General features: G+C 37.1%; 1 protein-coding gene across 2 annotated transcripts in view; it reads left to right on the forward strand.

Moving 5' to 3' along the window:
* Positions 1-14,329, forward strand: part of LRRC49 (leucine rich repeat containing 49) — an 84,643-nt gene that overhangs the window by 28,745 nt on the left and 41,569 nt on the right. For both annotated transcript variants that reach the window (XM_072402301.1, XM_072402302.1), the window contains 2 exons: positions 2,872-3,019; positions 8,028-8,111. In XM_072402301.1, coding sequence (XP_072258402.1) covers positions 2,872-3,019; positions 8,028-8,111 — 232 coding nt within the window. The remainder of the gene's footprint in view (positions 1-2,871; positions 3,020-8,027; positions 8,112-14,329) is intronic.

Here is a 14,329-nt window from a genome sequence, read left to right on the forward strand (position 1 = left end):
ATATATATATATATATAAATATATATTTTTTGCCCCATAAACATATTGGCTGTGTTTTATGCTGTTGGAAGATACATGGTGTAGTGGCTTGGTTCTCCTTTCTATAGCTGTTAGAATCTGTGGTCTTGAAGCAACGGAGGGCCATAGCTACCTGTTCAAAACTTTACTCCCTGGATGAACTTTCAAGATGCAAAGGCACTAGATGTATAGGAAACCCAATGGTACAACACCACATGTGCTAAATACTGTTGGGCATCCATGTTTCCTTGCGCACGACTTTTGTGAAGTTTGAAGTATCTGTGCATTGCTTAAGGTATAGGTAAAGCCAAAACTGTTTTTCTGATTTAGGATGGTGTAGGGAAGGTTAAGACTTGATCAGAGGAGATATATTTAAAGGGGGGATATCTGCTCTTAGACAGACCCATGTCTGTTCCTGCCAAAGCTCAGAAAGGTTATACCCCTTACATATACCAAAGCTAATGGTTGCCAGGACCAAGAGTAGGGGTAAATCTTCCTCTTAAAAAAGTTGTAAGTTTACATACATTACCTACACTTAAGTATTTGTACCTTGCTACAGCTTGGGCGGAATCCTGGGGCCTTTGCTGCTCATCTAAACGATATGTCTCTAATATGGGAGGTTTTACATTATGTAATACCAGACATAGCAAGTAAAAAAATACACACTGCAAACTGTTTTAATGGTTTGGCAGCATTTCCTTCTTTAATGCACTATAGGCTGATTATTTGGACCATAGGATTTTAGGGAGGGGCAATCACGTACATTTTAAGGTCCTTAACTGCGTACTAGCTTTCCCCCTATTGTTTTACACCCTTCTTTCAAACAATTTGTTGAAGAAAACCTATGAGGATAAAAATATGGCAAGTTACATTACTGACATATTTTGGAAAGGTGCAGACATTACAGTGAGCAAGTCAGCCATTGAAGTCTAAATCCTGTCCTACATACTTCTTTTTGGTTGGTTATGGGAAAGAAGGGATATTACAGCCCTGAAATCTTATTTTTAAATGGTTTATTAGTGGTAGCTCTCCCTGCCTCATTGTGTGGTTCATCCATCACCCCATACTAGCAAGCTGGCAAAAAGAACCACGGTGTACAGTGGGGTAGCAGTTATTCATATACCTTATGTGCTGAATACCTGCAGCAAATGTAGTGCATCTACTTTGATAAGTCATAGTTCAAATTCGTTTTATCCATTTTTAAGATTATTATTCAATTATTATTCAATTTGAACAGTTTGTATGTATCATTTCCAGGTCTATTTGATCTTCTTTTATCAGTAATTAGACATAATGTTTTACGGACCAGCTTCCTCCAAAGACTATCTGTACTAAATTCATTGTGGCGTATAATTGAGTCAGCTGTTAGCTTTGATTGACTTCACTGTCTGGGTATAAAGATTAACAATGGCTTCTGTGTTGATGTTTACAAAGTCATTTTGGGGTAGGCTTTAACAGTAATGACCAGGAATGATGAAGTTAACAGTAGTAATTTCTACAGCTTTAGTGATCAGACTCAACAGTGACATAAGGCCAAATGTTAGGTGAAATGAATTAGGCTTATTTAATAAGGTGATGCAAAGTGCTCTGGTAATGATCAAAGTATATTTACCTAGAGATGCTAGACTTCACAAAAGGGATCTGGTTTCACTTTACATTACAAAGTATATTTCTGCTAATCGATGAGAAAAAAACAAAATTAACAGTGATTAATGTAATTCTTAACTATTAAACATGAAATTGTAAAGGAGTGGAATACTTTCTATAGGCTTTATATAGTTTGTTAAATTGGGGTCCAGTGTAATTAGCATAAATCCCATATTTATTAGGAAAACACATTTTTAGCAGACTTTTCAGTTTTAGTGTTTTCATTCTGGGTGAAGCTGATGTGGATCTTAGTATTAAACTTCCTGAAATTTTCAAGTAAAAGGGTCTACCAACTGTGTTCATTGCATCCATTGTGTTTATGATTTAATGCATTTCTCTGCTTTTCCTCGATTTTTGAAAGTGTGTTTATCTAACAAAAAATAAATGGAACACTGTAAGTAACCTGGTACAAAGTAACCTAAGTATATTTCTGGGGATGCTTTAAGTTTGCCCAAACTTCTTAGGATTTTCATGGAAAGTCGTATTTGTTGGTCACTGTTGGTATGGTTGCATAGAAGTGAACTTTTAGACTTTTTTTTATCAGTCTTAGAAAGCCATGGCAGGCTGCAGATACAGATGGTTAGAATAGTTTAAATATGTCTAGGATTACTTTTAATCCACCCAGTACTGCTATTTTAGTTTTGATAGCTGTTGGAAAAGTAAACTTTAATAAGAACTCTTTAAGCTTCTGTGTTGATAAAAGTTGATATAAACTGTGTTGAAGGTAAAGCATTAAGTGTCTATTACTAAATAGAGTGGCAGATACCATCTTGGTATTGTCAGAAAAATATTAAGGGGCAGGCACTGTAAATGGTTATTTGAGAGAAGCATTGCATATAATGCCAAGATTTCATAGATAGATTCTTGGCAGAATGAGGATCACAAATTGACGCAGGATGTTTGTTAATTGGGTAACCATTACCATTGTGTTGAAATTGATTCATTCTTTCTTTACATATAATGGTAAATACAATCATTACGCTGATCAAATATCAAACAAGTAGATTGAAGAGCAAAGAGTGCATTGAATATTTGTATTTAATTGCAGGGGTTGATTTAAATCAATTGGATTTAACAATGAGAAAAAAAGCAAAGTGTATGTCCAGCATGAAAATATATTGATCTCCTGTGAAATTTCATCATGCTATTTGGAAACTATCTTTACATTCATTGTTTGCTTACTTGTATTGTATATTTTCTTTGCAGAATCAAAGATATTTCGTGCCTTGCTGACTCAACATCGCTTTCAGAAATCACACTTGATGGCAACCCTATAGCTCAAGAGTCATGGTACAGGCAAACCATTCTGGGACATATGCTGCAGCTGAGACAGCTGGACATGAAGAGAATCACGGTAAAGAGGCATTGTGGCTGTTTTAAATGAAAAGTATACTTTAATACCTACCTGTTCTACTAGGCGTGTCCCCCATCAAACGGAGATGCGGCCACCAGCTGAATTTTTAGCATCTGACAGTCGTGGGTGTGTTGGATTTTTGCATCCTTCACTACACCCAAAAGCCACTACATCACTGATATGTTTTTTTTAAACATTAATGGAACATGAACAGATTAATAAAAAGCTGCAAAAGCACTAGTTGTGTATTGCCAAGCTGCTTCACTAAAGCATTATTGATACAAAGTTGTTTCCTGTAGTGCTGGCATAGTAAAAAGTTGTTTATGAGAAAAGCTTTCCTTTTTAAATGCAATGACACCTTGTAAATAAAAGAGAATTATATTTCCTGCATGTTTTAACCGAATCACTCTAATGACAGATCACGTGTAATCCACAATAGTCCTAAAGCAAAGCTGTACTGAGAGGAATGGCATAGCCACCCTGCTTCTGATAATGATTCTTTCCTGGGTGACTGACTTTTAAACTGTCTTTCCAAGTTACTGGTAGGTCATAGTCTGCATAGTTACATTGGGGCTGCTTTATTAAAGCTCTTCAAGGCTGGGGAGGATACAATTTCATCAGTGAAGCTGGGTGATCTAGTAAACCTGGAATGGATTTCTTAAGTCGTTTGCAATTTTTAGCAAATGTTTCCAATTCTGGACCAGATCCATTCCAGGTTTGCTTGATCACCCAGCTTCACCGATAAAGTGTTTCCTCTACAGCCTTGGAGAGCTTTAATAAATCAGGCCCAATGGATCAATGACTCAGTACTGACTATCAATATTGCAGCCATCAAACTAGCAAATACTGGGGGGATTACTGTGAAAAAATGGCAAATGTAGCAAAATCACAAAAATGTATCAACACATCTATGGTAAGTTAAATTAAGATGCAGCAGGACAGTGTGTCAAAATGCATGCAGTCAAATATTAGAGATCTCTATGCTACTCGACACTGGGTATAATCTGAAGGACAGTCTGTTATTGAAGTCTGTTTATTTGTTTTGTTATGATATTACTCCTGACTTTCCCTGGTTATAGCAATGAATTTAAAATTATTCCAATTTATTGTGTATATCTCCTGCTTTTCCTGTTTATAGCTCATTCATTGCAGCTCACTTGTCCTGGCCCCTCGTCTACTTTTGGATCTGCCCGTTTTCTATCCTTTAAAGCAGAATTTACTAGTTCAGTAGTATTTATCTGAAAGTAAACAAAATATAGTGCTGTATAGAAAGCTCTCTAGTCACTCAAATGGGTTCCTATCTATTTCTTTACAAATTCTTCTCTTTCTTAAGATGACAGTACTCATACACTAGTCTTCCACATCCTTGGCTTGGAACAGGGGTAGAATCCTTTTAAGCAATTTGCACAGATTGCATTTGCCCCTTTGTGTTTTGTGGGGCCACGTATTACCTCTCATGCACAGGACTGGACAGTTACAACAACAGAGCATACTAGTTAGGAAGTAAGCGCTTTGATCATTCCTAAATGGCTTCAGTAAGTGGCAGGGTGGTGCAGCCTTCAGTGTTCCTTGGGGTAAGGAGGTCTTCATGGGCATTGCAGCAAGCGTTTGCTATGCAATTCAGGGTTGTTTTGCGATCTACTCTTTATATGGATTGTAATCCATCGATTAATTTACTTCAAGTTGCCATAGTGAATCTAATAATTTTTATTTGCAAAGCACCAACATATTACCCAGCACTGTTCAATAAATAGGGTCTACAAATGACAAACCTGTGTACATAAAAATACAAACTGACACCATAGAAAACCCTGCCAGCTTACAATCAATGAGGGATGGTGAAAGGCCTAGTACACAGTAGGTAGGAGAAATAGAACTGTGGCTAATTAGTGATATTTAGAAGAGAGAGGAAGATGGGTAGGCGAGGTTAAAGAGGTGGGTTTTGAGGAGCGTCATATGTAGGAGCATGCCTGATTGAATATGAATTTCAGAAAGTAAAAGTAGCTCTAGAAAAGTATTCGAGCTGTGTGTTGGAAGGGGAAATCCTCAGTAAGTCAAAAAATTTTGTTTAAGTGCATACAGATATACATTAATTGTGTTTTATATATATTAAATAATATAATTTTAACAGGGAACACAAGGTAATCTGAATGTTGCTGGCAGTGCTGGTCAGTGATATGCTGAGTTTTTATTCTCCAGCATTCCAAATGTTTCCTGCAGTTAGGTTTATTGCCTTCCTCTCAAAACTGACCTTAGACTGTAATAATAACAATTATCCTTAACCCCAAACTATTATTTTTTTTTCTTCTGCTTTATTTAGTATTAATATTGTGCTACTATTTACAGCATTTATTCAGTTGAAATGACCAGACCTCTGGAATGTGTATTTTTACTTTTTAAAATTAGTTTTAATTCTTTGTTTGTATGTGACAATACGTTACCTTACTTTCCTAATACAATTGCATGTTCTGGGTCTGGTTGTCTTGTTGATGTGTACATCTGTAAGACAAACACTGGGTGGCAGAAGTGAGCTAAGATAGGATTGACATGACTGCTGAGTCAGGCAAAAGATGAGCTGATTCTGAAAGATCCAGAATGTAGAAGAATGTGTTAAGGAAGAAATAATACACTACAGAAGACACATCTGTATACAGGAACATTACAGTATTATATAAGTACTAATATAGAGAAATCAGTGCAGCAAAAATATATGAAAAACCAAGGTTCACTAGAAAGATTTTATAGAAGTCTGAGATAAAACTGAAGACATCAAATAAAATAACTATATAAATATATTTCTATTCAATTACTACACTGAATTATCAATGACTACACTCTGATTTACTATACTAAATATTCCTAATACTGCTACATATAGAGGCAAATAAAATATCCATATACTAAAAAAAATGCTGCACCTATGATAACTTTTATTTAAAAATACCCTTAAACTGCATCTTTAATACTGATCTCACTACTCTCCATGAGCAATAACATATTCAGGAGGCTATACCCCCCTGTATGACATATAGACTATAGACCCTTCAGTTCTCCAATGTTGTCCTAATGTAGCAAACTATATCCAACAAATGTTACAGTATTAGTTTATAACAGATTTTAAACTAGAAATCATATGGAATAGGTGGAATAAGTTAACCACATGGCACAACTGCTATATATATGATAACTCTGGACTTGTCGTGTTTTGTAACAAGTTTAAATGATTTAATATTCCTGTGATCTTTCAAATTTAAACATTCATTCATCTCATTGTGGGGAGCAATAATGTTCAAATATGATAATAGATGGTTGGTATCAGAAAGCTGCAGTTGGCCCCCATGCCACAGTATTTATTCGTAGTAGGATTACGACCCATCTGCTCCACCTGATCAGTGTTTCTCAACTAGCTTTCCATGGAATCCTAGGGCTCCTCCAGAGATTTCCAGGGCAGCGGCCGCCAACGGCGGGTTGTGTTATTGTGGCGTTTCTTCCCCTTTTAATAACACTCGGCTTCATGTGCGGATCGGAGCCAGTAAATTTAGTGGTCCACTGGTCTGAACTAAAAGGTTGGCGACCACTGTTCTAGGGGGTTCCTTGAGCAATGCGCAATTGGTGCCTCTCAGGTCTAGTTTAAATGGCACCCACTATATTGATGTCCTGTGAGCTGTGGATATAGTAATTAAAGCAGGGGTTCTCTAAAAACCTAAAAGTTATTTCAAAGGTTTCCCATGTTAAAAAAGTGGAGAAATGCATTGGATAATAGGAATGATTATTCTGGGCTGGCCGATAATTTATCTGTTTGCCAGTGTGTGATCACATTTAGGCAGCAGTAGAACCCCTGGTGAAAGACATTTATTAGTCCCTCAATAAAGAAAAGTAAGCAAAATTCCAATTTTTCAGTTTATAAACGTTTTGTCTAGTCTCTAAATTATTTGCTTTGGTATTTCAAAAGCACTTTTTTCAAAGCCTTTTTTTTGCCATTTTGGCTTGTATGATCAGGGATGTGGCCAGGATTCCGCTCTTTGTTCCCAAGAAGTTGGGTGGTATGATAATGTTACATGGATTAAGACCTTTTGTGCTTAAAGCAAACTTCTAGAAAGATAGACATCTGTAGCATAAACAAATTGGTTTAGAATTTCTACATATCTGTTCAGAGTTGGAGCTAACAGGCACACCTTTCACCATGTAGAACAGAAAGGTGAGATATAGATTGTATATACTATACATTTTTCCTATATAATCTCAGAGTTAACAAGTGGTAGGATTTCATCCATAAACACTGCATGGCAAGAAGTTTAGCTAATACAGCCTGACCCTACTGAAGTGTAAATGCAGACAATTTTACTTGGGAAGGGGGTTAACCTCTTTCAGGTTATATTTGCCATCTGTATATTACCCTACATATATTTAGCCTGCTATGGAGATTTTCTAGGACCTTCTGTTGTAATGTGCAACAGGAAATCAGAATAAACATATATATATTTTTTCCCCAGGGAAAAATATATATATAAATCTTCCCTGCAGTAGCAACATAAGCTGTTCAAAAGGGCTAACCATTGCTTACATTATCACAAACTTCAAAGAAATGTTTTGCCTTTACATAAATTTTATCCAACAGCTAAAGTTTCCATGTCATCCCATTGAAATATTTGGAATCTGTATGGAACATAAGAAGGCCATTTATCAGTCAGTCACTAAAACGAAGGCTGACTTTTATTTTTTTTTTTTTTTTTTTTTTTTGAGTAGAGAGCCCTACCTGCTCCATCAAAAGCTTTTTACATGGATGTCCATGTTGATGATGGATATAAAACAAATGCCTTTACATTGTGTACATAGGAAACTATTGCATGCTTTCAATCAAACCGGCAGTCACCTCTACTAGGAAGTATCAGTTCACTGAACTTCTGTATGAAGTGTTTTTATAGCAAACACATAATTTTTGAGTGATATTTCATTTTTACAATGATAAAAAAATTAAAAAAAAAAAGTGTGTTTTTTTTTTTTTTAGGAAGAAGAAAGACGTACTGCATCTGTTCTGGTAAGAAAAGAGGAAGAGCGGAAGCGTGAAAGCCACAAGCAAGCCTTACTGAAGGTAAACCCTGTCGGTGAAGAATTTCAGGGCAAATTTAAAATTTCACTCATCAGGTGTTGTCATTTCAGCCCACCTGTAAACTGTTATGATGAACCAAAAAAAAGGAAATAGATACTGTATCTGTAAATAATGAAAGTGTTGGAAAGCTTGAGTGAGCACCGTGATAATATTTGCTTTAGAAATTTACATAGTCTTTGCATATATCTGAAAACAGTACAAGAAGGTAGATATTTAAATGTGTTGAACATACATCAGTTGAACACATTGGGCCTGATTTATTAAAGTTCTCCAAAACTAAAAGAGGTAGACTATTATGAGAAACCTGGAATAATGTTCCTAAAAATAATTTCCTGTTAATATGCAAATGTCCTCAATCATGGGCCAAAACCAAAGCAGGTTTGCTGGATCACCCAGGTTTCTCCTATGATAGCATATCTTCTTCAATTTTGCAGATCATTAATAAGTTGGTCCCACTGAATGTTTTTTTTCTTTATAGCAAACTTATTTGGGCAGCACGGTGGCTCAGGGGTTAGCACTCCGGCCTTTGCAGCGCTAGGTCCCAGGTTCGATCCCCAGCCAGGACATTATCTGCATGGAGTTTGCAGGTTCTCCCCGTGTCTGCGTGGGTTTCCTCCGGGTACTCCGGTTTCCTCCCACATCCCAAAAACATGCAGTTAGGTTAACTGGCTTCTCCCTAACAATTGACCTTAGACTATAATAATCACATATGACTATGGTAGGGAAATTAGATTGTGAGCTCCTTTGAGGGACAGTTAGTGACACGACTATGGACTATGTACAGCGCTGCGTAATATGATGGCGCTATATAAATACTGTATAATAATAATAATAATAATAATAATTTGCATACCTTACGTCAACTGTTGTTTTGCTGCAACTAGAAGAAGCAAGGGATGGTATTGACTGTGTGACTCACTAAGCAAACCCATCCATCTAGCTTGTTTTATAGGTAAATCTTTTGTTTATCTATGTTTATAAAGTAGAAAATGATGAAAAGCTCTTGTAAGGAGCACATATGGCATTAATTGTTACTAATTCAGGCAAGTTTGGCTCCATTTACTAAACTGCATGTTTGTCTTGAGAAATCAATTAAACCAGTTAAATACTTCCTGCGGTTTTCTATATAAATTGTGGAAAGCTGTGCAGATAATTTTTATAAGAAAGTTGGATTTTTCTTTATCTATGACTCCTAGTTTGAGACTCTCCACACTGTAATATTACAATCTTGAGTCTCATTTGTAGAGTCGTTTTTTGCAGACATTTTTGATACATAGAGTATATAGGTAAATTTTAATCTGTGCTCAGCTTGTCACATAGGAAAGTGACATAGGGCTGATGTATAGAAAATGAATCAACAAAAGCAACACTGGAGCTGTTGCTCAAGGGCACCAATCACATTTTTTACTGCATAGTAAAGATTGATTTTGATTGGTTGGAAGCAATAACTATTCTTTTACAGCATTGCTGACATACCTAGATGTTAAGCTCTATTATTCATGAGTGTTGATTCATTTTATTTTAAATAATATAGTGTTGTGGAGACTTTACCAAAAGGTTGCAGACATGAACTGAACAGTACTATGCAGACCTTTCCATTGCAACAACTTTCTTACACTATATTCTTTTTCCTTAAAGAGATTCTTCTGCCAGAGCAAACCTGAAACACCATCAAAAACTTGCAGCAGTAAAACAAGGATTATAGTTACAGTATTCTTTTCTTGCTCTTGGTTACTTACTGAAGTTTTGGGAGGGTTTGCCCCCTATCCTTCTGGCCGATTGCTGCTCACCTTCCATTCCTCATCCCTTTTTCTATGGTTCTCGTCATAGCCTACTACTGAATCAGCGTGCAATAGCATGTACACAGCAGCCAATGTTTTGTCAGACTGACAGAACCTATCCGAGTTCTGAATAATGAGTGCAATTGCTGTTGGTTGAGCTAGCTGTTGAAAGCATGCATACATTATGGGCTTCTACTTCTGCACTACCGCTGACAGCTTTGACATCATAAGGAGAGGACATAGAAGTTAATTTACATTTGCTTACCTGGGTGAGCAATGTTAACAAAGACTGTTCCCCTCTCCTTCCTAATTTAGGATTTGTCATACACAGCAGTCAACAACAGCCACTGCTGTTTCTGCACTTTCAGTTTTTTCACTCCACTGACCTAGAAAAATAACTTTTTGTTAAAATGCAAGATTGTACGTTCTTTGGAGCAGGGTTCTCTCCTCCTGTGTCTCTGTCTGTATCTGTCTGTCATTTACAACCCCTATTTAATGTACAGCACTGCATAATAGGTTGGCGCTATATAAATCCTGTTTATTAAAAATAATAACAATAATAATGTTTAACTTTTTGCCATAATTTCACACAATTATCTGGTCTTTGCAGTGCCTTTTCCCCTTCCTAGTTATGTGTGGACATTACCACTGTCAAAAATGGTCACATGATCCATTTAGGGTCTATGAAGGACCTGTAGTATTAAAGGGGGAGGTATGTCACAAAATGAGGGTGCAAGTGAATTTATTTATTTTTATTTTAAAGAAAGTTAGCTTCTGTCAAAGTACAACAATAAAAATTATATTCGCAATATTTAAATAAATCACACAGTATAGTTGCTTGGTATTCACAAAGAAAACTGTTAAAGAACAAAAAGACCTGATAAAAAAAGATTTCAAAGGACTTGAGGGAAGTTTTGAAGCTTACAGTCCATTGTAAGGAACACAAGTGGAAAATAAAATCCAGCATATTTGTGATTATTCTTGTTTAACAGATAAGTAGTACAATCTTTGTGTAGGTGTTAAACAACTCTTGGGTATCAGCTGGGGATCTACAGAGAGACAAGAGCAACGTTTGCAGAAGCTTACAACAAGGGAAACTATTGTATTAAAAAAAAAAACACTACTGAAACATTGGTCAATAAAAATAGTTGATACACACAGAAAAAAAAGTAAGATAAAACAAAACATAACATACTATAAGCACAACTGTGAGGAACAATGAGGCAATTAATTATGGGGGAGGGTTATTTTCAGGCCTAGATAATTCATTATTGAGGAACTAACTAACAAAGCTGTATCAAGAAACTCTGACTTGACAATAATCCAAAGCACAGAAGTAATAACTGTATTGATTAAAAGAAAAAAGAAAAGAGGCTTTTTAAGTTATAAAGCCGCAATATTTATATTAGGAGTGGAGTAATTTTTTTTCTGTGCCTTGTCTTAGTTAATGCATTAAAAAATGTATTTAGTGTTTTCAATTAGAAAGACCTAAGATAAACATAAATGCATCCGTTTTGCTTCTGATCGATTCTTCACAAATACAAAAAAGTTTCTTTTGTTAAACTTACTAGGTTTTAAATATAGGTTTCATATACAAGAGCATTTTAAATATTGGTGACCTTACAGTGAATATTAAAAATGTAAACACCCTGGTTAAAATGCCAGGTTCCAGTGAACTATGGCAAAGGCCATGGTTCACAGAGGGCTTGCAAGGCATTAAAGGGATCTCATGGTTGAAAGTTTTCAGTCAGGAGAAGGGTAAGAAAAAATGTGCACAGCATTTGATATAGCATGGAAGACAGTCGTCAAGAAAAGGAGAAAATATTGGACAACAGTGACGCTGCAAAAACTGGACTGGGAATGGGCTAGGAATTTTTGGCAGGTACTGATTTGTGTACTACATGTGACAACAAATTCCTGTATTCTCCATATGACTGGACTATAGGGTAGAGCAGAGATCCCCAACCCCTGGTCTGGCTGTCTGACAGATGGGCCATGGCTCTGCCCGGTGTACCCACCAGCGGAAAAGAAGGACCCGGCTTTGGGAGGGGGGGGTGGTGGCCAGAGCTGCTGTGGACCACATCTGGAGACATCGCAGGCTCAGGGCAGTAGGCGGGTTGTGTCTCTGAACACAACCCACCCACCCACTCTGAGAGTGGGCGGGTTGTGGCATCATGACAATACTCCCCTTCTTCCCCTTTGACACCGTGCATGCGTGGCCCAGGGTCCCTGCATTTAGTGGTTCGCAACCTGCAAAAGGTTAGGGCCCGCTGGGGTAGAGTTACAAGATTGATGCCTATTCTTACAAAGAAAAACATCCAGGCCCAGCTAAAATTTGCCAAAAAAATAGATTGTCTCCCAAAAGCTCCCAAAGTATTTGGGTTGCTTTTCTTCATCTGGAACTGTCAAGGTAGAGAGAATTATGAACAGTTCCAAATATCAGTCAGTTTTGGCCCAAAACCTTCAGGTCTTTTGTGGAAAGCTAAAGATGAAGAAGAACTTCACCTTAAATACAACAATGACCCCAACCACACATCCAAATTATTAAAACAATGGCTTCACCAAAAGTAAATGAAAGTTTTGGAATGGCCCAGACATAAAGCCAATAGAAAATATGTGGGGTGTTGTAGTGCTTTTGCAAGAACGAGTGGGCAAATATTGCAAAATTTACCTTACTTTTAGACTCCTACCCTAAGAGAGTGAATGCTGTAATTAAATCAAAAAGTACTTCAACAAAGTATTCGTTTAAGGTTGTGTACACTTATGTAACCAGCGTATTGAATATTTTTTTTACTTCTAACAGATTTATTTTTTAATTGAATTGTACTTTTTTTTTGTACAGTTTATGGATTACATTTTTTTTATTTCACAAAAACCTGGCATTTTAACAGGTGTGTACACATTTATATCTACTGTAGGTGTCAAAGAGAGGTGCAATAAAAGCATTTTAGTAGGGAATAAAGTGACATAGGGAAGGGATAGAATTTGTGTTAGATTTGAATGTTTTACAGTAGTCCTTGTCTTCTTTGGAGAGACCCACACTTCTAGACCTGGTGACCACCTATTCACCAAACTTTGGACTTTTCTGAGACATCTTATAAGAAATCAGCATACTGTTCTAGTAATCTTACTTCAAGTTGGCTAGAACGGTTTGCTCATCTGTAGGCAAAATCCCACTGCTTTTTCCTGGTGCTAGCTAGGCCTTTCTCTTGAGATAAGTATATAAAAGATGAAAGCAGACAGAATGAAGTGTACAAGGGGGTGCTGAGAAAATCCTGGCTTTGCCCAGTAAGAAAAGGGCCAAAGTTATGAAATACCACATTTATTTAACATATTCCCCCTGAGACTGATGCACTTGGTACAGCGTTATTGCAGCTTTTCTAGACCGTTCAAATAAAAGTCTTTTGGTTGGGCCGCAAACCAGCTCTTAGCAGCATCTTTGACGTCAAAAATGTCTTCAAAACGTTGCCCTTTCAGGTGTTTCTTCAAATTCGGTAACAGATATTAGTCTGAGGGGGCCAGGTCAGGTGAATAGGGGGGATGGTGGACCAATTGGAAACCCAGGGTGTTCAATTTGGCAGCCACAATGTTGGACGTGTGCACAGGTGGATTGTCCTGCACAAAAAGGAGGTTAGCATAATACTGTCTGGTGATACTAGAGCCCTGAGGTAGGTAGTCCACCAACAGAATACCGTCTTTGTTCCAGAAAACGGAGACCATTACTTTTTTGACTGATTTCTGGGTTCGGAACTTTTTCAGCCGCGGGGACCCGCTGTGACGCCATTCCTTTGACTGTTCCTTGGTTCCTTGGATCATAGATCATAGGAGCCAAGTTTCATCCTCTGTCACTAACCTAGCCAAAAAGTCCAAAAAGTGAAACTTGCTTGTGCCTCTGCCATCACAGCTTCTCACTAAAAGAAAAACAGTTTTAAGAATCGCAAAGACCTGATATTTGCAAAGTTACATACTAAGATATTAGGCTCTCATATGCCCCCACACTCCTTTTTCTATTTCATCTGGAAGGGGGCAAAGTCAGGAACTTCTCAGCACCCCCTCGTAATCTGCACAGGAGAAGAGTATTGAGTTACTGCAGTCAGGTCCATAAATATTTGGACAGAGACAACTTTTGGTCTAATTTTGGTTCTGTACATTACCACAATTAATTAAAAAAAAAAAACAACAACTGTTGAAATGCAGACTTTCAGCTTTAATTCAGTGGGTTTAACAAAAAGATTTCATAAAAATGTGAGGAACTAAAGCCTTTTTTTTGTTTTACACAAAGACTTCATTTCAGGGGCTCAAAAGTAATTGGACAATTCACTCAAAGGCTTTTTCATGGGCTGGCGTGGGCAATTCCTTTGTTATGTCATTATCAATTAGGCAGATAAAAGGCCTGGAATTGATTTGAGGGGGGGGGGG

This window comes from Pyxicephalus adspersus, chromosome 2 (assembly GCF_032062135.1).
Source record: "Pyxicephalus adspersus chromosome 2, UCB_Pads_2.0, whole genome shotgun sequence".
Classification (NCBI taxonomy): Eukaryota; Metazoa; Chordata; class Amphibia; order Anura; family Pyxicephalidae; genus Pyxicephalus; species Pyxicephalus adspersus.